Below are 21,377 nucleotides of genomic sequence, written 5' to 3' on the forward strand. Positions count from 1 at the left end.
CAATTAACTTTTAACTTTTGGGCTATCTTGCGCTAACAGATAAGCTTGCTTAAATCTAACTATTGCTTGTTATCTGCTAGTGTCAGTTAGTTGGGTACTCCTCTTAAACTTACCCTATTGTGAACATTTATTTGTAGCTTTTAATCTTTGATATTGATTGATATAGCTCTTGAGATGCTATATACGATCCGTTCCATAGATGAAAATGCTAATATCTTTTCATTTGGACTCTCTACCTCCTCTATTATTTCTGCACTCGCCTAGTTTCCCTTTGTCTTCATAATAAGCTTTGCTATTACAGGTGCAGAAATTCCCACACATTCCAGTTTATCTGCAGGGGTTAACATAATCTCACCAGCGACACACTTAGCGTCCTCCTATTCTCTTCTTCTCTATATACTTGACGCTCCCAATCTCTTGTTCAATTGTCCAAGGCAACTCTGTCTGTATTGTGAGACGAGTTCTTGTCAAAGTCTCGAGCTTGGAGTTTAGTATATAATGAGTACAATATAACCCTCTGATATGACAACGTGGCCGAGTGGTTAAGGCGATGCCCTGCTATCTCTCCAGAGACATCATAGGCATTGTGTTCGCACGCGTAGGTTCGAATCCTGCCGTTGTCGACTCTTTTTTTTTATGTCTCTCGTTCCAGTTACTCATTTGTGTCACTTGACACTGATTCTTTTTTTCCTCCATTCGCCCCCAGCATTTCCCATTGGTCTTGCTCAATCTCAAAGTCAGCTGGGTAAGTAAGTTATCTCTATTTCCTACGTCATTTATTTAATCCCCTTTTTAGCTCGCGTATCTAGATCGCGACAACATCACTATCTAATAGGTATGGGTTCATGTTCAACGCAACACTGTAGTCGCTTCCTGTTGTATAGAGTATTGCAGTATAATTGCAGTCTATACGTGTGTAACTTGCGCACCTCTTATTCTATATGTAGCCTCAAATATACCTTTCTCAGCAACAAACACAATCACAGTCTATCCAGAAAATTCAAACAGCTCATCCTCCTTCCACCAGCCTCTATCGTATAGCCAAAGACTCAATCCCTCCACAGTTCCATTGCTGTTCGCATGTCCCTCTTTCAAATAAGCCAAACACTTATGCACCTCCTCTTTATCATCCTGCTTGTTCATGATGGTGTAGTGACCTCTCCACTTCTCCCGCCTGTCCTGATCACTGAGAAAAGTCTCCCATTTATCTCTGAGCTCGCTCCGTATCCCAAATGCTCTGTTCTGGAATCCGTCCGCGTTGGAGACGTTGATGCCGACTCCCTTGCCCATCTCGAAGACTCCCTTGGCACCAACTGCGATGTCGAACTTTTCCGTACGCTCTGCGATAGCTGCAATGTCTTGCTTCAACTCAGCTAGCCTGGAACCTGGAAGAGCATGGAAAAGTGTGATGTGGGCATCCACTTTGAGGATGTGCGATGGAAACCACTGTCGTCGTAGTGCCGTCATGGCTTGGTGGTGGTGCTTATCCGTGAAGAGCGTGAGGATGTAGAGTGGTTCATCTTCTCTTGACGACTTTGGAATATGAGCTTCACGGCGCTGATATTGAAGATCACTCGATTGGTGCATTTCTGCACTATTCGTCTGTGATAGAGGACTTCGCTGTGCAAGTGGATGCGTTGAAGGAACTGTCGTTACTGTCATTTTGAACTGTCTGAGAGATGCGAAGACGCGGAAACTTTTGAAAGATATCATATCTCTTGTATCCGGACAGAGTCTTCTATGTAGCAGAAATTACCCATGAAAAACCAAGGCAGGAATTTGGCTGAAGTTGTTGACGTCAATGACTGCCAACGATTAGCGCGTCATCAGGCTGCGATTGGAAAGGTACGAAATTTTCTGCAACATGAATACTTTTGTCAGTATCTCGTTGTTTTTATTAAACATACGCTCGGCCAGTAGTATAAGCTATAAAAGGCCATCGCATGGAACTCCCACCATGGTGGCGGTATTGTAGAATGCAAAGAGACCTTCCTGGTTATTGGGTCTAATGGTAAAGCACACGACATCATATGAAGGACAAGTCAAATACCTACTAGCGAGACCAAGTGTTTTAGCGTTAGATAATTGGCTTTCTCAGTTCTGTACCTGGAACTGACTTAGAAGTCTAGGTCCTGTCTGGCCTGTGTTGACTGTTCGTATTAGATCAAAAGCTGAATCCGAGATTCATCCACCAATAAGCCGCTGATTGTTTATGCATGTCAGATCATAGAGCTGATGGATAAGATCTGACACCTGAATAAAGCTAGCTTTGCGCTGTTTTCACGGTACTTAATGTATCGAAGCGGGTCTAAAACAACTACAGTTGCATCTCACATGCACAAAGGGTCGGATTTGAGATAAGTCCGTCTGAAATAGGACGGACTTTAGATGTAAGGGCCTTTTGCACAAACGTTGTCATCTGATATAAGATGTGCCATATCTTGCAACTCTCCAAATCACTACTCAACCTTTCGCAGACATCTTTGACAACATCTTCAACATGCCTCAATTTATCTGGCTAGTAACAGCGACTACTTCAGGCCTTGGTGCCGCTGTCGTGCAGAATATCACCAAGAGAGGTGACCGAGTCATTGCGACAGGTCGTGGAGTAACTGAGCGCCTCAAACATCTTCAATCAGACGACGTCTTCCTCCTAGATCTTGACGTCACAGCACCTCGCGCTGAGATCGCCGACCAGATAAAGAAAGCTTGGAACGTGTGGGGACGTATTGATGTTCTATTGAACAATGCTGGCATCTCTGCACCCAAGAGTGTTGAGGAAGCTGAGTAAGTCATTAGATTATCTTGAAAAGTTGTACGCGCTGACTCGATTGATGGTAGCGACGACTTTGTTCGCAATATCTTCGACGTCAATCTTTTTGGGACACTACACGTCACCCAAGCAATTCTTCCCTATTTCAGAGGACAAAAGAGTGGCACCATTGCCTTTATTGGTGCTGGTGTTGGTTGGGGACCTCTGCCCTTCTTGTCCCATTACGCAGCTTCAAAAGCTGCTCTTGGCGCCTTTGTCGAAGGCTTAGCCAAAGAAGTGAGACGTTTCAATGTTCGTTGTATCATCTTCGAACCAGGTGGCTTCCCATCTCAGCTTGGCCAACCGAAAGAAGGATCCGTTGAAGGGTTTGGAAAGTACAAGCCGGCCATCGATGCTTACAATCCCGGTTTTGAGGAGATGATGGATGTCTTTGCCAACGATATTGCTCCCAAAGTTCCAGGGGATATCAGCAAGCTGTCAGAGCGTATTGTGGACTGTGTCAAAGTCGAAGGGATAAGTGCTGGGAGAGATGAGCCTGTAAGGGTCATCTTGGGAAGTGACGCATTACGGCTGATAGAGCAGAAGTGCAAAGAGCAACTAGAACTTGCCAGCAGCTGGGAGGATGTCAGTCTAAGTACGGACCGGGATGGGCATGATCATGTGGCAAGTAAAGGTATGCTGCGTTATTCGTCTTTTCTTTAAACATTCTATAATTGAGGTATTTGCATACCAGAACTGACATTCCCTCTCCATTTTGTTCATTCCTTGCCATATGCCCCAGTCCATTACCCCCATACACAGTGCTATGCAGACTTTGACATCATACTCGCCGTAATTAAGTAATACCCTTCGAGTGCATCCATAAATGAAATCTTCGAGTTCTGCATAACGGAAGGCCCCTGTTCATCGGGCCGCAAGCATTCGGATAGAACAGTCGCATTTCCAATCCCCATTTCGATCCCTATCCACTTCAAAACATTTGCCAGATACTGTCTAGTCGATGCATCCACTATGGTGCATCTGCCAATACTATACAAATGATGGAATAGTAAAAGGCCACCACTCAACTGATTGATTTGCAAATCAGCTATTCCTTCGTTGACATTCTTGATATACTCCTCAACATTGCGACAGAGATGGTATGGGATGGAGGCCTTGAGACCAGCAACCAGGCTCTCCACTATGTCGACATAGTGCGGTATAAATTCGTGTTGCCCAAGTGCCTTGGAGACATGGTATAACTGATCTAGCCAGACAATGTACATTGAGCGCCACGAGTTCCAAGCCGTCCCAACAAACACTAAAGAGTAAGTATCATATCCAAATAATAGAGAGACATACAGTTGAGCTTACAGTCGAAGTATTTCTCCACGGGGCCAGCGCATATCCACGGAACTTCCCTTGCTGCCGGCGAGTCTTTCAAAACATGGCCAACAAGCTCTGGGCGCCATGCTGGTGGCTGGCTATCAGCCCAAAGTGCAATCTCGTCGCGGAATACTATCAGAGCTTGATAAAGACCCAGAAGTGCGCTTCTGGACGGAGCAGTGTTGGCTAGTAGTTTCTCAGAACGTGCTGTGAGAGGAGCTAATTGAACCATTATTTGGTCCAGGGAACGCTGGGGGTTATCGTTAAGTGGAGGGCATAAAATACCAGCTCCTTGTGTATGAGCCTGAGAGATTTCCACATCAGTCAAGAACGTGCCTTCTGGGCGGTTCCGACTCAAAACCGCCCCTTTGCTGATGAGCCAAGTTCCAGGAAGGTGGACGCCGATATGAGATGTTGATGGTGATGAGGAGATGCCTCTTTGAAGGATGGAGCCAAGACCTTGTACATGGACGAGGTGCCGTGTAGGCGAGGCTATGTTGCATGCCATGAGCTGGTTATAAGTTAATAACGAGTCACGTGTAGTCTCATCGTATACTGACCTCATAAATTCCCAATAGAACAGCAGTAAAGAACTGTTCTGGTGATAGGCTCTCTGACGATAATGATAGAGATGCCACGTAGTCCCCGAGAAGCTGGCCATACTGTTTATGGACCATACTGAAGAGAGATTGCCTCCGGTGGCGATTGGCCAGTGATGCAAGAACGACAACCTTGGCGGCAGACATGAGAGTAGACTTGGGGGCAGAAGCAGCAAACGTATCGTGCATCCCATCTAGAAAACCCCGTGAATGGTTTCGGTCAAGAGATCGAACTACCAACCCATCTAGAAAGAGATCAACGGCAGTTGCCTCAAGCATATAATCAGCATTTGGTAACCATCTCTCTAACGTTGGAGTTACGAGTTTGCTGTTTCTAGGTGAGTAATGGCGGAACAACAGTGAAGAGTCATCTTTGTAACCAGGACATTGATGCCGGGACTTGATACAACGAAGACAAGCCTTCAAAGCACGCAGCTAGTGTCAGCATTCGGGGACTTGAATCTAGCGCTAGAAATTTACGGTTCTTACTGGGCGAGTCTCATCGCACTGCAATAGGATCGCATTAGTAAGTGTACAAGGTAAATAAATACAATGGGTAACTATCACACCTTCTTGCGACGCTTTTTGCAAGTATCGCACGCTCTAGAGACGCCAAAGTTGACCATTACGAGGGGAATGACAATTTGCGCCTTTGTTTGTACAACGTTCGAAGTGAAGAATCGCCTGGACTTGTAATATATGACAAAGCAGAATTTACAACCGATTGACTGCTTGGACAACACGTGATTGGCAACATTATGGCCATGGCAACTTGCTTTTTATTTGTAGTAGCATTTCTAAAACTGGTATTTAAAATTAATTGAGAGAAAAAAAAAATACAAGGAAATCAATGATTACTTGGACATATTGACAGAATGAATCCCAGACTGACATGTGTTTGTTTAGAACCTTGAGGATAAACAGGAAGGACTTGGTAGCTCGTTCTGATAGGGCTCACGTGTATAGTATACTATAGAAACGAGTGTAATATCTCAACGGGCGAATGGTTTAGTGGTATAATACTCCCTTAGCATAATTCACCCGAATCATCTGGGAGTGGTCCAGGGTTCGATTCCCTGTTCGTCCATTACAGGCGGTTAAATTCCGCTGTTATACCTTGCCTATCTTTTGCACTTTCACACTCTTTTTCCCCCCTCTCTATCTTAATTTACTAAACGGCTTTAATGGGACTGAGTTAATGCTTTTTTGCTTCACAAGACTGCAATAGATAGAGGGAGTCAGTTAGCATTTGTTAGATTTTACCAGCGCTTTTGGAGATAGTCCCGAAGACCTTCTGAGAGTCTTATACGGTGGATTGTCTTTAGTATCCATGAGGGCAAACGAGAATCGTGTGTATGCTGGCTTGTCCTTGCAATCATCCAAGGCTCTTGGGGTCTAGTTTTAGACTCAACCACTTTGATGTCCATAGAGGTAGGACGTTAGATCTAAGTTAACATCGGTCACGGAATGAGCTCCTGTTAGTAACCTTTGCCTCCACATTAACAGCAACCCAAAGTGCAATGCGGGTTTCCATATACACGGGACTGTGCCAACGAGGGACTGTCGGGCTATGTTCTGAGACACTCTTACAACCATGATTTATAATTCGTAATTGGGCACCATAGCCTACCAACCTCGGGAGAAATTACATGACTTACAAGCTATGGAGGATGGTCTTCCATGAATTGCTTATTTTCCCTATTAGGTGATTAAGTCTTGGCTATCCTCCTGGATCTGGAACTGACCGAATGGTTAATGATGGCTATGCAATGTACAACTAGCCCTTGGCATTGCTGACCTGACAAGCCCCTGCTTTATCTCTTGATGCATGTAGATAAAGTTGCAGATAATATGTACAATGGCATATGACCGATGTACCTAGACACGTGCAGGTAAAAAGCCACAGCCGCTTGGACCGTGAATCTGCAATTAAGAGTGGTGGGGATCTTTAAGCTTATGATGCCAAGAAAATATCTCGTAAACTGGCCCTTGGCTTTCCTTTCCCAGCCTGAAATTGTAAACCTTCTTGAGCTTAGCCGCTATATATGATGATTGACCGAGTCTCCGATGATCCTCGGCCGGGTCAGGGTCTCGATTGCTGTGCCTTGAGGGTACACAAACCGCAACTCGTCCAATTTAAGTGCTCTGGAAAGGCTAACCCAATAAGGAATGGAAGGCTGCATACTCTTAAATAGGCTGGTATTGTAAGATGTGATGGCTGTTGCGATTGGTAATGCACAATGCATGAGGTTGTGACACGTCAGAGCCTTGGAGCTATATGATTTAGGGCATTTGATAAGGCCAATGAAGAGTACTTCACATTAGAAACGTGATATGCAGGGCTAACAAAACCACGACGCGCGATGAGACGATCCTTTACACTTTTGGCCAGGAGCTCAAGGTAAGCCAGCAAATTGCCTCGGCCGTGGTCAGGGCATCGATGGCGATCTGTGACGGAGTGAGCAAAATAGCTGAAAGCCAAGGTTTAAATAAACTATTGGCATTGGAGCTGAAAATGATCGGCCGAATGGGCTAATGAGAACGAGGGAAAATGGCGATCTATGTCTTGCTTCATTTCTTAAGCTTAAATCGCTAAGGAATGGGGACAGTTGCTCTAGAACAGCCTCGGCTAAACCGAGCGTTGTATGGATGGTATGATGACTGGAGAATTGTAGCACCAACTGAACAAACCATTGACAGTAACAAATGCGCTATTGGGTGCTAGACAGCTCCAATTGGCTGAGCCAAGTAATGGTCAGCCGGATTGGCAGCTGGAATTGGACTTGGACTTTGCTTCAATTCAGGACTTTAGGTAGTCTTCAACGGCGACAGCGGAAGCATGGGGTGTAAGATGACCAAAGCGCGAGGCGAGGCCTCAAGAAGGAATAAATCCTGGATGATGTTCTTCTACTCGGTAGCTTGCCAAGACACAACGTTGGAAGCGAAGTGATCCACAGAGAGAGTGGATAAAGGTGTTGGATATCATGACTTTTAAAGGATGAAGTCTCTGCTTAAAACTCATCTTGTTTTTAAATAGAATTAAAACTGAAGACTGTAAGAGATAGGGGAAAAAAGCAAATGAGGGTACCTTTTTTTACGAGGTGGCATTGTTCCTGTCCTGGATAAGGAATGCGTTCTTGAACGAATCGAGTTTAGGCCAAGATCTGAGAGAAATACAGGGGTAAATTTGCATCAATTTAGCGCGCACCAGTTGAAATTCCGGGTCCCGTGGATGCCCCTCTGATCCATTTCTTACTGTATTGTACAGATATCCAGGGCCGAGATCTTTAACGACGTTTCCATTGTCACCCCCCATCGTCTTTGGTCTTGCCTTTCCCTACTAGCAAGCACAGATCACCTCTCACTTCTTACCCCTGACAGACCCTATAAGTCGGTCCTTTCCTATCTTAGTTAAGGGTCCAGACTCTTTGAAACCCACACGCACAATGAGCAGTGGTAGCTCATCTATTCAGGCCTTGATACGAAGACTTCGAGGTAGCCAATTTACCAGGACAGACCTCGATTTAGAAGCTCAAACACACAGACCCTCGTCCATCTGGGTACACCCTTTCAAGCTTCTTGGTCACTGTAAGTAAAGATCCGCCTTCTTTTTTCCCTACGTTTTTGTCTGTGTCCCGATAGTGTTGTCAATAGTTCGTGGTGCTTGACGTAAAGGGAATGAAGGATGTGGTGATGCTTGCACAACCTTGCATAGCCATCCATTATTCCTTGTGAGAGAAACAATGCCATGAATATCTGACTCCCAAGTCGCGGCATGTCACTTCAATATGGTATAGCTGCCTTTTCCTCCTGGTCCGGCACAGCACCACGTTCAGAAATGCAGCCCTCCTTTGCCCAGCGTTCTAGAACTACCCCAGCATAACACCCCTTCCGCTCCAAATTACAATATTTCCTATCTCTTAAAATACGAGGTCCTCGCGACCAAAACGCACAAGCAGTCCTTTCTACACACACCATTTGGCATTCAAACCTACTCCACTACCCGGCGCGAGCTTCCGCAAGCCATGTCTCTGTAGCCGCCCCTCCACAAAGCCATTGTTCTCTCTATCTCGAACTTTGCTCGTCCGTGGGTTCTTTCAAGGGCCAGCCTGCAAGCCACCCATTTACTTTAATACCTTATTTATCTACCGCCCTCCCCATTGCCCTCCGCTAGAGTAGCAAAACCATCTTCCTCCGTTAATAATCATGGCAGCTCTCTTCCGGAACCGCCTCTTCCTCCTAATCGGCACCATTTGGATGGCGTCGTATCTCATGCTAAATGCTACCGCCGCACCGCATGAGAGAGCAGATGTACCTGGAAAGTACGATGTGGTCATCTACGGAAACACAGTCGCCGCGATTGCAGCAGCCGTGCAAACAAAACGCATGAAGAAGACAGTGGCGATTGTCTTCCCCGGCAGCACGCTGGGCGGCCTCACAACATCAGGCCTTGGCTGGACAGACTCCAAGAACGGGAACTCCATTGGTGGTATTGCGAGAGAATTTTATGGAAAGGTTTACTCCCATTACCAACAGAGCAGCTCCTGGAACCAAGAGACACGATCGAGCTACTTGGGCCGAAGAATCGGCGCTCAGCCTGGCCCTGCTATCGATGAGAGCAAGAAAGTTCAGTGGACCTTTGAGCCAAAGGTGGCTGAGTATATTCTCGAGAAGTGGATGAAAGATGGCAAGATTCCCATTTTCCGCAACCGAGCTATTGACAGGTCAGCGGGAAGTGTGGTCAAGAAGAATGGACAGATTTCTTCTTTCAAGACACTGAACGGAGATGTCTTCCAGGGCAAGATGTTCATCGATGCTAGCTATGAAGGTGACCTCATGGAAGCAGCTGGCATCTCCTGGCGAACAGGTCGCGAGAGCACCGGTGACTACAGTGAATCAGTTGCTGGCTTTCGCCTCGGTGCCCTCGAGCAACTCTCCAAGGTTGACCCCTACAAGAAGAAGGGCGATCCAAGCAGCGGTCTTATTGAAGGTGTCGGGCGAGTGATCAAAAACGCTGCCGCCCTTCAAGGCCAAGGCGATGATTTCCGTCTTCAGTCATACAACTTCCGTATGAGTCTTACCAAGCAAACCAGTAACAGAATCCCGTTCACCAAGCCTGCCGACTACCGCGAAGCTCAATATGAGTTGCTCCTGCGGTACTTTGAGTCAGGCTACACAGGAACTCCTTTCACCAGCCAACTCATGCCCAATATCAAGACCGATTCCAATGCTCAGAGCCACGTCAGCACTGATCTTATCGGCGAGAGCTTTGAAGACAACGGTAACTACGCTACGTGGTCTTATCAGAGACGTCGACAGGTTTATGAGCAACACAAGTCTTATACTCAAGGTTTCTTTTGGACAATGGCCAACCACCCGCGCATCCCTCAAGGCCTGCGCTCCCGTATCGGCGAATGGGGGTATGCCAAGGACGAATGGATCAATAACAACAACTGGCCCTACGAGATCTACATTCGAGAAGGTCGTCGTATGAACGGTGGCTATACCATGCGCCAAAGCGACATCCAGTCCCCCCCTGCACGCCCCAACAACAGCGTCGGCAAAGGCGCCTACTCCCTCGACGTGCACCAAGTTGAGCGTGTCGTTGTCGATGGAAAGCTGCGCGACGAGGGTAAAGTGCACATCGCTACGCCTGGCCCCTTCAATATTCCCTACCAGACTATCTGCCCCAAGTCGGAGGATGCATCAAACTTCCTCAACCCTGTTACCATGAGTGCAACTCATATTGCTTACTCTGCTATTCGTATGGAGCCTACATACATGGTTCTTGGCCAGAGTGCTGCCACTGCGGCATGTCTTGCCATTGACCAGGGTGTCAGTGTTCAGAACGTGGATCTTCCCACATTGATCGCTAGACTCAAGGCGGATAAGCAGGTGCTATAGGGTCTTTTGTTTTGCAAAGTTTATGATACCACAATTATTTAATTAATTTATTTGAAGTTTTCTCGTAATCGGTGCTTCTCGCAACTTGTAATTTGATGCTCACTCGCTGCTTCTGATTTGTTGAACGCCACTCCCTGTATCGTCATATTTAAACTACGCCACTGACGATGATGTAGCTTGTTACTCGCCTAAGTCCCGTGAAACTAGTCGGCGTCAATTACCGAACACCTGTAAGTGAGAGCGTAAGTGGAGGGGTAAGTCGGTGTGGCTTGAAGATCGAAATTAGCAATTGACATTGGTGAGTGGCAAGTTGAAAATTGAAATTAATATCGGTCAAATCTACTGTATTAGAAAGGCGCAAAATCGTGGCTGATGACTGGGTATGAGTCGATTGTGCATAATCTATGCAGAGATCAAGAATCTGGTTCAGTGAATTTTAAACACCAGTTACAAGAATAATAGTTTTGGGAAGTGGGTAAATCAGGCACGACATAGGCGCTGGACCCTTTGTCTTTGGAAACCTTTTAACTTCAGCACGAGGGTAATAAAGTACGAATAGCAGCCTGCTTTTTTACGTAGCATAGAAGCGAAGATTCGAGTTCTAATCAACCTCTGTGCTCACTGGCTCCCGATCGAAAGCGTAGACCAGACAATGTTTGGAACGGCGAGAACAGACAACTAGCTTCCTTTCGATCAGTCAAGCTCGCCCCGATGTCCATACCTGACAGCCCAACAGTGATCAGCATGACTCGGTTCCCCTAGATGTAATTCCAATCATCCACATCAGTTTAAAAATTATGAATTCTGCTAATGAATACTATTATAGACTAAATCGGCAATTGTACTAAAACTACGGATAGTTCTCGATCTATCATTAACAAACGAGATATGCATCAGGGTACTACTAATACCCATTTTTACGATAAATGTACCTAATATTTCTGTTATCAATCTTTTCTATTACTCGGTCCTTGCAATCGATCTTGACTTGTTATGTGTCATGCCTTTCAAGGCTTGAAACAGTGTCTGCTTTTGAAGATATCGGATTTCTGTACTCAAATGGAACTGCTGACTCATATCGTACTCATACAAACTCACAGTTGTATTTAGGCTTTTATAGGGTCGTACTGAAAAAAAGGCCTCTGGTGTATAGTTGCATGAGGCTCGTGCATGTCCTTTTATTATGGTATAGGTTCTCATCAGGATGCAATACACTGCGGCCTATGTTAACCAACATACTGCCTAGAAGTTAACGAGTAGCCTCGACATGAAGACACATTGGTAAGTGTTATTTTATATCTTAATAGCCTACAAAAGCGGCGACCTCGCCAAAATAAACAACGCTGAAGGTATTCCTTAATAAAAAACTACTTTCCATATCTATTCCTTCAATCAAGCATTCGACGTATCTCGAGGATGTAAGTTTCTACCGCTGAAACATTGGTTTTATTTTTATGACGAAACTTCTGCCTGGATCTGTTCATCCTCGCCCCTCAGAGATACCGAGGTTGTCTACTTGGAACTTATGTACATGCTATATTACATTGCCACACCGAAGGATGGAGTGGAGAGAAGTTACATTCTCGGATACCGGAGACCTAATTGACAAGTATGGAGATGGACTGTCACATGCCCAGGCCTACAAATACATGTGGGCTCCGGTCACAGGGGCCGCCAGTTAGGTTGAGTAGAACACAGGGTGTTGGTGGATCGTGACGATAGGTATGGGTAAGATGGAAAAAACTCGCCATGGCAGGTACATGAATACAGTTATCTAAATTAAAACCATTCCTTTTATCGCTTGCGAGGGTTTGGCGCGTATATGCATGTTACTGTTGCGTGAAACTGATCTAGACCAGCCTCAGCAGCTCGACCCTCAAATTCCTGGGAGCATTTAACAACGAAGGAGTTGAAAACAGATGCAGTAATTGCCCCGTGCCGCCTAAAGACTTATAGGTCTTTTTACTGGGTAAAATACGGAATAGAGTCAATACAATGAAGGGCGGGCCGCTGCGGTATCTGCAGGCAAGCCTCGTAAATGCAAGCCCTTGTGGGTTTATGGAGTTCGGCTAGGGTTATGATATGACATGGCTCTTCTTCATGAATTATCATATTTCACCGCATGAATGTAGGTAGGCGCATAAGGCGATGTGTTATACAAGTAGCTCTAGATAATAACTATGTATTGGCGTCAGTATCACAGTTCTATGTTGATATTATAACTTACGTGAAATATAATACAGACAGTCCGGTGGTGTAGTTTTCTGCATTTGGACATGGAGTCCCTGAAGGATGAGGTCCACAACTCATGGGCAGAGATCCTTCCCATGCTCTCAAGATCCACCAACCATATTCAAACGTGTCGTTTTAGGAATGTGCCATTCAGAGCCTCAATTTAGGCAGTTAGCAAGAGGCCCATAGGAGATCTATGATTCGATATAAAGCGCAAGTCAACTAAGAAGGATTGCAATCCTAGTAGTTAAACGGACTACCTCGACCGTTTTGTAGATGGCAGTGATGGGAGCATAACCGAGGCTTGGAGAGTTCTATTCCAGACTCTAGGTATAAATACAGACCTTATGCCTTTGTAAACTTTCATCTTTGGCATCACAGCATCACCAACTCTTATTCCACATTCTAACACCACGACAACTCAACACCTACCTCAAGATGCACTTCACCTCCGCTTTAGCCTCTCTCGTCCTCCTAGCAGGCTCTGCCTCCGCTGCTTGCCACGGAAGTGGCATCAACTGGCCCGGTGCCTACCACGTTATGCTCAGCGAGGCTGAGAACGAGTGCCGTAGGGGTGCTTTCACCGGCTTCTTCCAGCCTGGACAGACGAAGTATAAGTGTGTCCAGTACGGTAATGGCGTCAAGCTAGAATTTTCCATTCGAAATGGCAATACTCAAAGCGGCTTCGACCTAGGCGACGATGACTGTGTCAAAGAGTTCCGAAAGGATATTTATGACTGCTCCCGCGGAGGTTACCACACAAGCTCCGGTTGGGAGTTCAGGTTAGTTTCTATTTCTACTAGCTTCAAAATTGATTGAGAAGGCTGACTGACGATATTTTTGTAGTGCTGACCCTAACGAGGGCCGTTGTTAAGAAATGATGGTATAAGTACATCTCAGTATAGAAGAATGAATGATTCAATTTTCTATAAAATGGATCCTTATACGCAAGTCGAAGGATAGAGAAGGAGCGGCGGATATAGGAGGACTGGCAAATAGTACTTAATTCACTTGTGAAGTTAACAGTGAAGCACCGTATTGTGTACCTATGGGGCCACTATGCATCTACAATATGTCAATAAGAAGAAGTGCAAGGACGAGAAGATACACCAGAGTTTACTAAATATATTGCCAGCCAAATGCTTATCTTTTAGCCGTTCAAAAATTCGCTCTAACTATATCGGGAGTGCAGGTTCTCATTCTTAGTCATGATACTCGAGTCCAGACTGAAACTCAGCCACTTAATACAAACTATGTTTGGAACGATAACAGGAAACGGCAGCATAGAGAATCCTAGACCAGTCTTATACGACTCGTCTTGGCCCGCATTATGGTTTGTGACCCATGACTAAGTAGTCCCAGGCGCCTCAAGCTTATATACTGACCTTCCTGCTCCTTCACAGGCGAAAGAACCAACCAAAATTGGTTATATCTGTAGCGAGGTATGGACGATATTGTTTGGTTAGGCAGCTCGGGATATCGTCCCCCGCCCAAGTGAAGACAAAAGACCGTTGCCTTCAAGGCAGTCAGACTAGTGACCTCGTCTTTTCGTGATCTTCGAACGCTGGTAAATATCCCCTGACTTGTAGTGACCTGACCATCTGGTAGCAAAACCGTGTCAGGGTGAAACATGCCGGACTTCTTTCGTCTGTTTTTAAGGACATTCTCCACTCCCCAAGTATATTCCTTCTCGTTGATTTCGTAGTGGCTGATGCTAAGAACGTCAGTGCTGGACACGTCGGCCAGACATACTGGCGCCTCAACAACAATGGATGAATTCCCTTTGGGTTGCATAAAGTTATTACGGCTAGTTGAGGCACAGTCTCCATGAATAAACTTGACGGCAGAAAGTTTGTCGCTGTTCACGCATGTCTCGAGAGCAAAGTGAACCTGACCAGTGATCGATGCCCAAGACCAACTTGGCATCTCACTCCGCGTCTTGGACATCGGTGGAAATTTGTTCTCAACGCCCCAAGATGGCCACCACGCCATGTCAGAGAACAGCCACTGTTCCCAAACACCTGCAAGATACCGGCCAGGAACCAGTGTGCTAAAATGCGAAGCAACGCTGCTGATAGCAGGAAGCCTATCGCTTTCGTACGTAAGCTCTCGTTTAGAGTAATCTGTTACGAGGGCTTTCCAATAATATTCCAGATCATCACCTGCTCTTGCGTATCGATATGCCAGACCGACGGAGCACTCAAGCTTGGCACCATTCTCAAACGCTTGCTGCGATCGACATTCCCAGATGATTTCAGTTTTGGAGAAATGGGCGATGCGGGTTGACAAGACATTCTCTTGCCATGTCCACGCTCTTGTGGAGAGTGGGGAGTTTGCGACCAGGGGAATTCCAGCGTAGTCGGGAATTCGTCGCACTATTACCTGTGATGTAGTTCCATCGGAGTTGGTGAAATCCAAGTTTGACACTCGCTCTTGAGGAATCTCTTCTCTTGGCACGAGAAAATTCTCCGATACTTGGTTCGCCAACGAAGCAGCTATCGTCAGGATGGCATTTTTATAATATTCCCCCATCTTTGGTGCCTCGGCCTCCCAATCTTGTCTCAAAGTTAGAGGTGAAGGTCATTCCATGAAAACATGTAACCCACCTTGCTTATTTCCTTGGATGATACAAAGAGCATCAATCCAGAGATATGGAACATTTAGCTGACGTGTCAGGGATACGGCGTCTCGAAGTAGACCAGGCAATGATGAAAGCTCTATCCCGCTCATCATGGAATCGATGTTGCTGTCTGTGGTCCGTAAGGTCTCCTCAGGTGGTCCCCATCGGTAAGATAGCGCACAGTAGTTTCCAGACTGGTCAGCCGTATTACAAAGTATTACCTTATCCTCACGGACATCCAAGACTCTTTTAGGCAATGGATTGCCCACTGCCTGGTTGCATGCAGCATGACTGTCGTCGGACGCATCCAGACACTCATTCATACGATCTCGCAGGAACTTGAGGCTGGGCCCAGATCCGAGGTGACCAAGACTTTCTCCTGGCCCACCAAGGCCAGGCCATGATGAAATAGTGGCCCCTATAAGATCAGCGCTGCTTTCTTACACTCTGGATTAGAGGGCACCTTGAGGCTTGTAAAGTAAGTGCCACGATGCAAAATGGTCATTCAGCGTGTCTTTAAACTTGAGAATTACTGGTTTGTTCCAAGTACAGTCGACAATGATTCCGGTGCAATCAACGCTAATATTATAGCGATTATAGATGGTATGGAGCAGTTTGCAGTGCGCACATCCGACGTATGGCTTTTGTATCTTCGAGAGTGGGATCTCAATACGAGTAGCCGATTCCGAGATTTCTGGAGCTAAGTTCTTGCAATTAGGGCAAATGTCATTCGAAGGAGCAGAAGAAAATCTCGGAAGGAGAGATAGAAGCTTTGGTGCCATGGAAACTTATTAGATAACGAGCAGTTGAGAGCAATGTATGTGACAAGTAAGACCGTTGATCATGTCTGTCCATATTGCGGGGTCTACTGAGCTGCTGATGCTTTGTGGATTAATATTAATCCTTCGACTTTCATATCTCTAACCATCATAAAGGTCGAAATCTTACACACCTAGGCAGCCCATGACTGCAGAGTGATCCAATTATTGAGGTGAAGAAATTTTGCCATAGTTTACGTACGAAATCAGGTAGTCTTTCTTCTTGATCAGCGCCGCAACAGCAAACTAAACGACTTTCTACAACCACATCAGATAAATGCCTCAACCCGTCCAACTACCAGACTCAAACACGCCAAGTCGGCCGACTGTTCACGGAGTAAACACTCGTCCAAAGCTTCAATGCGATCACTGGCACTCGGAACTGGATATCATTGCCATTCGGCATAAATGTTGCATGGAATATTACGCCTGCATAAGTTGCCATGACGAGCTGGCAGGGCATGTTTCAAAGACCTGGCCCAAGTCGGAGCGTCAAGAGCTAGCAGTTTTGTGCGGTAACTGTTCTCGGGAACTCTCTATCACTGAGTATCTGGGGAGTAACAATCGGTGTCCGGGTTGTAGTGCTGGGTTCAATCCTGGGTGCAGCAGGCACTATACACTGTATTTCGATATGTAAATTCACACTAGATCTTTAAAGGTGTACCAAGAATGAATCTGTATGTCTCAGCAAAGTCCTAAAAGATCTATGGATGTATGACAGACCCAAGCCAGACTGAGTGTGTATGACAGGGAACTCGTGATATCAGGCTCAAAGATACAGGAGAGTTACTGAGTGGCCCTCCAGGACTTGTCATGAGTCCAAGTCACATCCATCGATTGTGAACCATCGATTGTGAACCATTGATTGTGAGTGAACCAGTATAATTGTTTGATTGGAAACCCAGCGCTTGAACAATGCAGTTGGTCTGGCCTGACTTAGTAACCGCGAATCATTGAGATAGGTTATTGAGACGGACAAGAGACTGGTTATCACAATTCATTAGTCAGCGGGTTTAGCTCAGTTGGGAGAGCGTCAGACTGAAGTCAACTTCAATCATTCGATATCTGAAGGTCATGTGTTCGATCCACATAAACCGCAACCTCATCTTTTTGCTCTTGCAACAAGATTCAGCTTGACTGAGTGCCGTGTCTTCTTTTTTCTAGTACGTACTTACTACAGAAAGTGCACATACATACCTCTTTCCCGGGCACCTTGCACCCATGCAATTAGTGGGGTCATACTCTGTACGTATTAGTTACCTCGATGCGGAACGTGGTGGCCCGATATCGAGTTGGGCAGACAGCCAAGGTTGCTGTCCACTAACGAGCGCTAATCTCACAGCGGGCCAACAGCATACTCTTACTCTCTGAGAATGGTGTCATGAAGGATCCTGTATTCTCCCTTGATTAAAATTAGCGTAATTGTTGAAAATCTCAGGTACGGTTGCTGTCGTCATACGGCACAGCAAAGTCTCCCGTTAGATCCCGTCTGCGGCTCAAGCAAGAAGCCGAGGAGTGACGATGTTTTGTTGTAAAAGACCGGCAGAGGCTTCCATGGGGGATAGAATGCTGAGATGCTCTAGTATCAATTGATATGTACTATGTATATAACGTCCCGAGAACGATCGATTTCATGGTGACAATGACTCGAGAAAGATATCCACTGCTCTATAACTCTACCTCAAGTGGTACAAGGCTGACTGACGCTGAGTGAGAAAACATGCCTCTTTGACCATCTCCCGAAACTACATGCCCCCGCTGGGATCAACATCCCTCCTTCACCACCCCCACATGACTTTTATCTGACCGTCCGACGGCCCGCTCCGGTTTTCGTTACCAGAAGCATAAAACATCACCGGGTACTGCAACATGCTGCCGTTCAGACAGACCATCATTCTTGGATTTTCCGTCGCCAATATGAAGATGATCTATGATCGTTTGGCGCCGCTCCTTCTTGGCACGTCACAGCTTCTGTTTTCCCGCGTTTCGCTGGCCCAGGATGCTTCAACCCTGAAATGGGCTCCTTGCGACTTGGATCTTCCTGAGGAGTTGCTCAAACCTGGTGATTGCGCGACCATTGAGGTCCCTTTCGACTATACCAACCCAAGCTCTGAAAAGACGGTTGAGCTTCAACTACTCCGGTATAACGCTACCAAAGAACCTTTCAAGGGCAGTGTGTTCTGGAACCCAGGTGGTCCTGGAATCTCGGGTCTCGAGACGCTTGCGTATCTCGGACAAGACTTTCGCGAGTGAGTCTGCATCTTATTTGTATTAACTACTGAAGCTAATACATTCCTAGCATCCTCGGTGGCCATCACAACATCATCTCATTCGACCCTCGGTAAGCAAGACAGACCACTACACGAGCTAGCTTCCAACACGTTGAAGTGGCACAGGCAGAACCATCCCATTTGCGTGTGATGTCAACACCACAACCACCACAAAGTCTCGCAGGAGCATCGATGCTATGCCTCAGGCTGATCTCTGGGAATACGTCAAGAATGAAGCCTGGGAGTCCATTCAGAAAGTCGCCGAGGCCTGCTACGAGACCCAGCAAGAGAATGGCCGCTTCCTCAGCACTGCTTTCACCGCAAGAGACATGATGAAGATCGTCGATGCTCTCGGAGAGGACGGCAAATTAAGATTCTGGGGCATTTCTTACGGCACTATCCTCGGACAAGTCGCTGCGTCCTTATTCCCTGATCGCATTGAGCGCCTTCTGCTTGACTCCAACTCTCTAGCAGATGCATACTTTACCTCAACCGGTATTGGAGGTCCCAAAGACGCCGAGAAGTCCTTGGTGCACCTCTTCACCGAATGTGTTGAGCTTGATACTGAAGTTTGCCGTCTGGCCAACTATTCTGGAAGCAAAACCACAGTTGAAGACTTGCGCGACGCGACGGTTGATCTCTTCCAGAAGCTGAAAGGCATGACTGACCTTCCAGAGGGTCTGTCATCCGCCGATTATCCTTACGCTGGCAACTCTATTTTGAAGGCGCTGAAAAATGCCATCATGAATCTTCTTTCCAGCCCTTTCAACTACTCAACTGTGGCGGAGCTTCTCTCATATGCATTTGAAGGGGACTACAAGAAGGCCCTGAGCTTGTACAAAGAGGACACATCGGAGTGGAACCTGGGTAAGAATTCTTTCCAGGGAATCGCATGCTCTGAGACTTCCCTCCGAGTCAAGACACCGGAGGACCTTTACTCCCTGTACCAGGCGCATCTTGCAGAGAGTAGCTTTGGCGATGCCATCGCGTCTGACTACATGGCATGCGGTGCTTGGAAATTTGATGCCGCAGAAGGCGTTGATACCAACAGTCTCCGTAACATTAAAACGAGCTTCCCGGTTCTCGTTGTCAACAATGCATATGATCCTATCACTTCTCTCAGTCATGCATACCAGGTATCCTCCCGGTTCAGAGACAGCCGTGTGTTGGTGAATGAGGGCGTTGGTGTAAGTTTTTCCTATTGACTCTTTCTGAAAGAGATGAGCTAACTTCGTTCCACAGCATGGTGTCACTTCGCATTCATCCGATTGTCTTCTCAAGGCCATCTCATCCTACTTTATTGATGGCACTCTTCCCGAAGTTGGCGCGACTTGTAAGCCGAAGGAGGGAGCGTTTGAGTATGCTCTGTCTCGTTCATAAAGGACAGAGGTATATACTATTACTGCTTGGACATGGATCTACTGGACAGTATATAGTTAATGAAGCAATTTCGGTTTATTTGACAATGTGTCCTACCATCCTTGCATAGGTACCAGTTGAAAAGCAAGCGCTCGATGCCCTAAATATTTTGGGGGGTCAAGAAGGTTAGCGAGGAGATCCACTGAAGAGGCCTGGAAAGTCGATTTCTCCAGGGCGCCTAGCTCACTGTGACCTGCCCGCCCGCCCAGACAACAATGGATGGATCAGAAGAACAATTTGACAAGGGCGTTCTAGAAACCGACTCTTTGCCTATTTGTATGTTAATTGTTAAACCCGTGGACAAATCATTGCATAGTATTTCCCTACCCTATCTATAAAACTTGTACATCGTAAATACAAAACGTCCCAGAATAAATGCGACCATCATCAGGTAAGATCCCACAATTCGATACCCAAGTTCTCTCTTTATCATCATGACGCTGTTTCGAAGAATGAAACCTCTATATATCGAGCTACGTCTCAAAGTAGACGTGTAATCATTCTGACAATATTGCCAATAGGGTTGGAGAGCCGCGGCGAGGCGTTTTCTGGAACAGACGAGGCAGAAGCGCTGGGGGTCGCGGCAGCAGTATTTTCACTTACCACGGGCGCGACCTGTGAAGTCTCTTCAGCACGAACTGTGGGTGTGCTGATCTCTGAAGTTTCGGTCTCTGAGGTAACGTCGGTGGTAGTGTCGGGGACCCTGGTTGAAACCGAGGTTGTTTTTACATCCTGGGTTGTTGTACCAGAACCAGTAGTGGACGAGTCGTCGTTCTTGCCTTCATCTGTATCGTACACTGGGTTCAAATCAATGCCTGTGTTGTACACGCTGTAGGCATCCGGGTTCATGCCACCGCAGGCTTCTCGAGGATATCCTGGGCAGCCAAGGTTGCATTGATCATCATCCACCAGCGATGGTTTAGCCGGATAGGTCTCCGAACAGTAGCACTTGGTTGCATGAAGGACAGCAACACTCTTCTTCTCTTTCTGGCAGTAGCTAAAGCACTGGCCAGTTGACATGAAAGTTCTATCCTGGACGACACCCGCCTCTGATGGGAGAGTGCTGAAGCATCCTTGCGACGTCGCCTGGTTGAGCACGGCATTTCTGGCAGGCGGCTGTATGGTAGATTTGCCACTGACTTGAACGATGCTCACTGCGAGAAAGGCAAGGAGTCCAAATTTGGTAACTGCCATGATGAAAGTTGTTGTAAAATTTCAGTTTACGGATGATGGTAAGTCAAGGCACCAGTGCTAGTTTTATAAATCTTTGATCCTTCAGCCTAGAAGCGGGGGCAATTAAATTAATCTCTATAGTGCCAATCACAAAGGGCCCGCTGCCGATGGATTGTCTGTCTGAAACGAAGGATTTGGGCTGAT

At 46.4% G+C, this 21,377-nt stretch overlaps 8 protein-coding genes across 8 annotated transcripts; 4 read left to right on the forward strand and 4 right to left on the reverse strand.

Moving 5' to 3' along the window:
- Positions 1–987: 987 nt before the first annotated feature.
- On the reverse strand, positions 988–1,662 carry FSST1_008083 (2'-5' RNA ligase family protein; the record flags this gene model as incomplete). Its single annotated transcript, XM_083224931.1, has 1 exon — positions 988–1,662. One exon carries the CDS (start codon positions 1,660–1,662, stop codon positions 988–990), a length of 675 nt encoding a protein of 224 aa, XP_083084044.1.
- An 838-nt stretch (positions 1,663–2,500) lies between these two features.
- FSST1_008084 (SDR family oxidoreductase) lies at positions 2,501–3,475 on the forward strand (the record flags this gene model as incomplete). Its single annotated transcript, XM_083224932.1, has 2 exons — positions 2,501–2,787; positions 2,842–3,475. The coding sequence occupies 2 exons, from the start codon at positions 2,501–2,503 to the stop codon at positions 3,473–3,475; spliced, it is 921 nt and encodes a 306-aa protein (XP_083084045.1).
- Positions 3,476–3,576: 101 nt separating this feature from the next.
- FSST1_008085 (uncharacterized protein) lies at positions 3,577–5,363 on the reverse strand (the record flags this gene model as incomplete). The annotated part of the gene is made up of 5 exons (XM_083224933.1): positions 3,577–4,073; positions 4,127–4,649; positions 4,699–5,157; positions 5,227–5,244; positions 5,307–5,363. The coding sequence occupies 5 exons, from the start codon at positions 5,361–5,363 to the stop codon at positions 3,577–3,579; spliced, it is 1,554 nt and encodes a 517-aa protein (XP_083084046.1).
- Positions 5,364–8,943: 3,580 nt separating this feature from the next.
- Positions 8,944–10,641, forward strand: FSST1_008086 (FAD dependent oxidoreductase-domain-containing protein; the record flags this gene model as incomplete). Its single annotated transcript, XM_083224934.1, has 1 exon — positions 8,944–10,641. One exon carries the CDS (start codon positions 8,944–8,946, stop codon positions 10,639–10,641), a length of 1,698 nt encoding a protein of 565 aa, XP_083084047.1.
- Positions 10,642–13,311: 2,670 nt separating this feature from the next.
- Positions 13,312–13,747, forward strand: FSST1_008087 (uncharacterized protein; the record flags this gene model as incomplete). The annotated part of the gene is made up of 2 exons (XM_083224935.1): positions 13,312–13,655; positions 13,720–13,747. The coding sequence occupies 2 exons, from the start codon at positions 13,312–13,314 to the stop codon at positions 13,745–13,747; spliced, it is 372 nt and encodes a 123-aa protein (XP_083084048.1).
- Positions 13,748–14,166: 419 nt separating this feature from the next.
- FSST1_008088 (HET domain-containing protein) lies at positions 14,167–16,275 on the reverse strand (the record flags this gene model as incomplete). Its single annotated transcript, XM_083224936.1, has 3 exons — positions 14,167–15,428; positions 15,480–15,911; positions 15,957–16,275. The coding sequence occupies 3 exons, from the start codon at positions 16,273–16,275 to the stop codon at positions 14,167–14,169; spliced, it is 2,013 nt and encodes a 670-aa protein (XP_083084049.1).
- A 1,905-nt stretch (positions 16,276–18,180) lies between these two features.
- On the forward strand, positions 18,181–19,961 carry FSST1_008089 (Alpha/Beta hydrolase protein; the record flags this gene model as incomplete). Its single annotated transcript, XM_083224937.1, has 4 exons — positions 18,181–18,560; positions 18,611–18,652; positions 18,700–19,768; positions 19,824–19,961. 4 exons carry the CDS (start codon positions 18,181–18,183, stop codon positions 19,959–19,961), a joined length of 1,629 nt encoding a protein of 542 aa, XP_083084050.1.
- Positions 19,962–20,480: 519 nt separating this feature from the next.
- FSST1_008090 (WSC domain-containing protein) lies at positions 20,481–21,194 on the reverse strand (the record flags this gene model as incomplete). The annotated part of the gene is made up of 1 exon (XM_083224938.1): positions 20,481–21,194. The coding sequence occupies one exon, from the start codon at positions 21,192–21,194 to the stop codon at positions 20,481–20,483; it is 714 nt and encodes a 237-aa protein (XP_083084051.1).
- Between the last annotated feature and the right edge of the window lie 183 nt (positions 21,195–21,377).

This window comes from Fusarium sambucinum, chromosome II (assembly GCF_050947815.1).
Source record: "Fusarium sambucinum isolate potato_lamoka chromosome II, whole genome shotgun sequence".
NCBI lineage: Eukaryota > Fungi > Ascomycota > Sordariomycetes > Hypocreales > Nectriaceae > Fusarium > Fusarium sambucinum.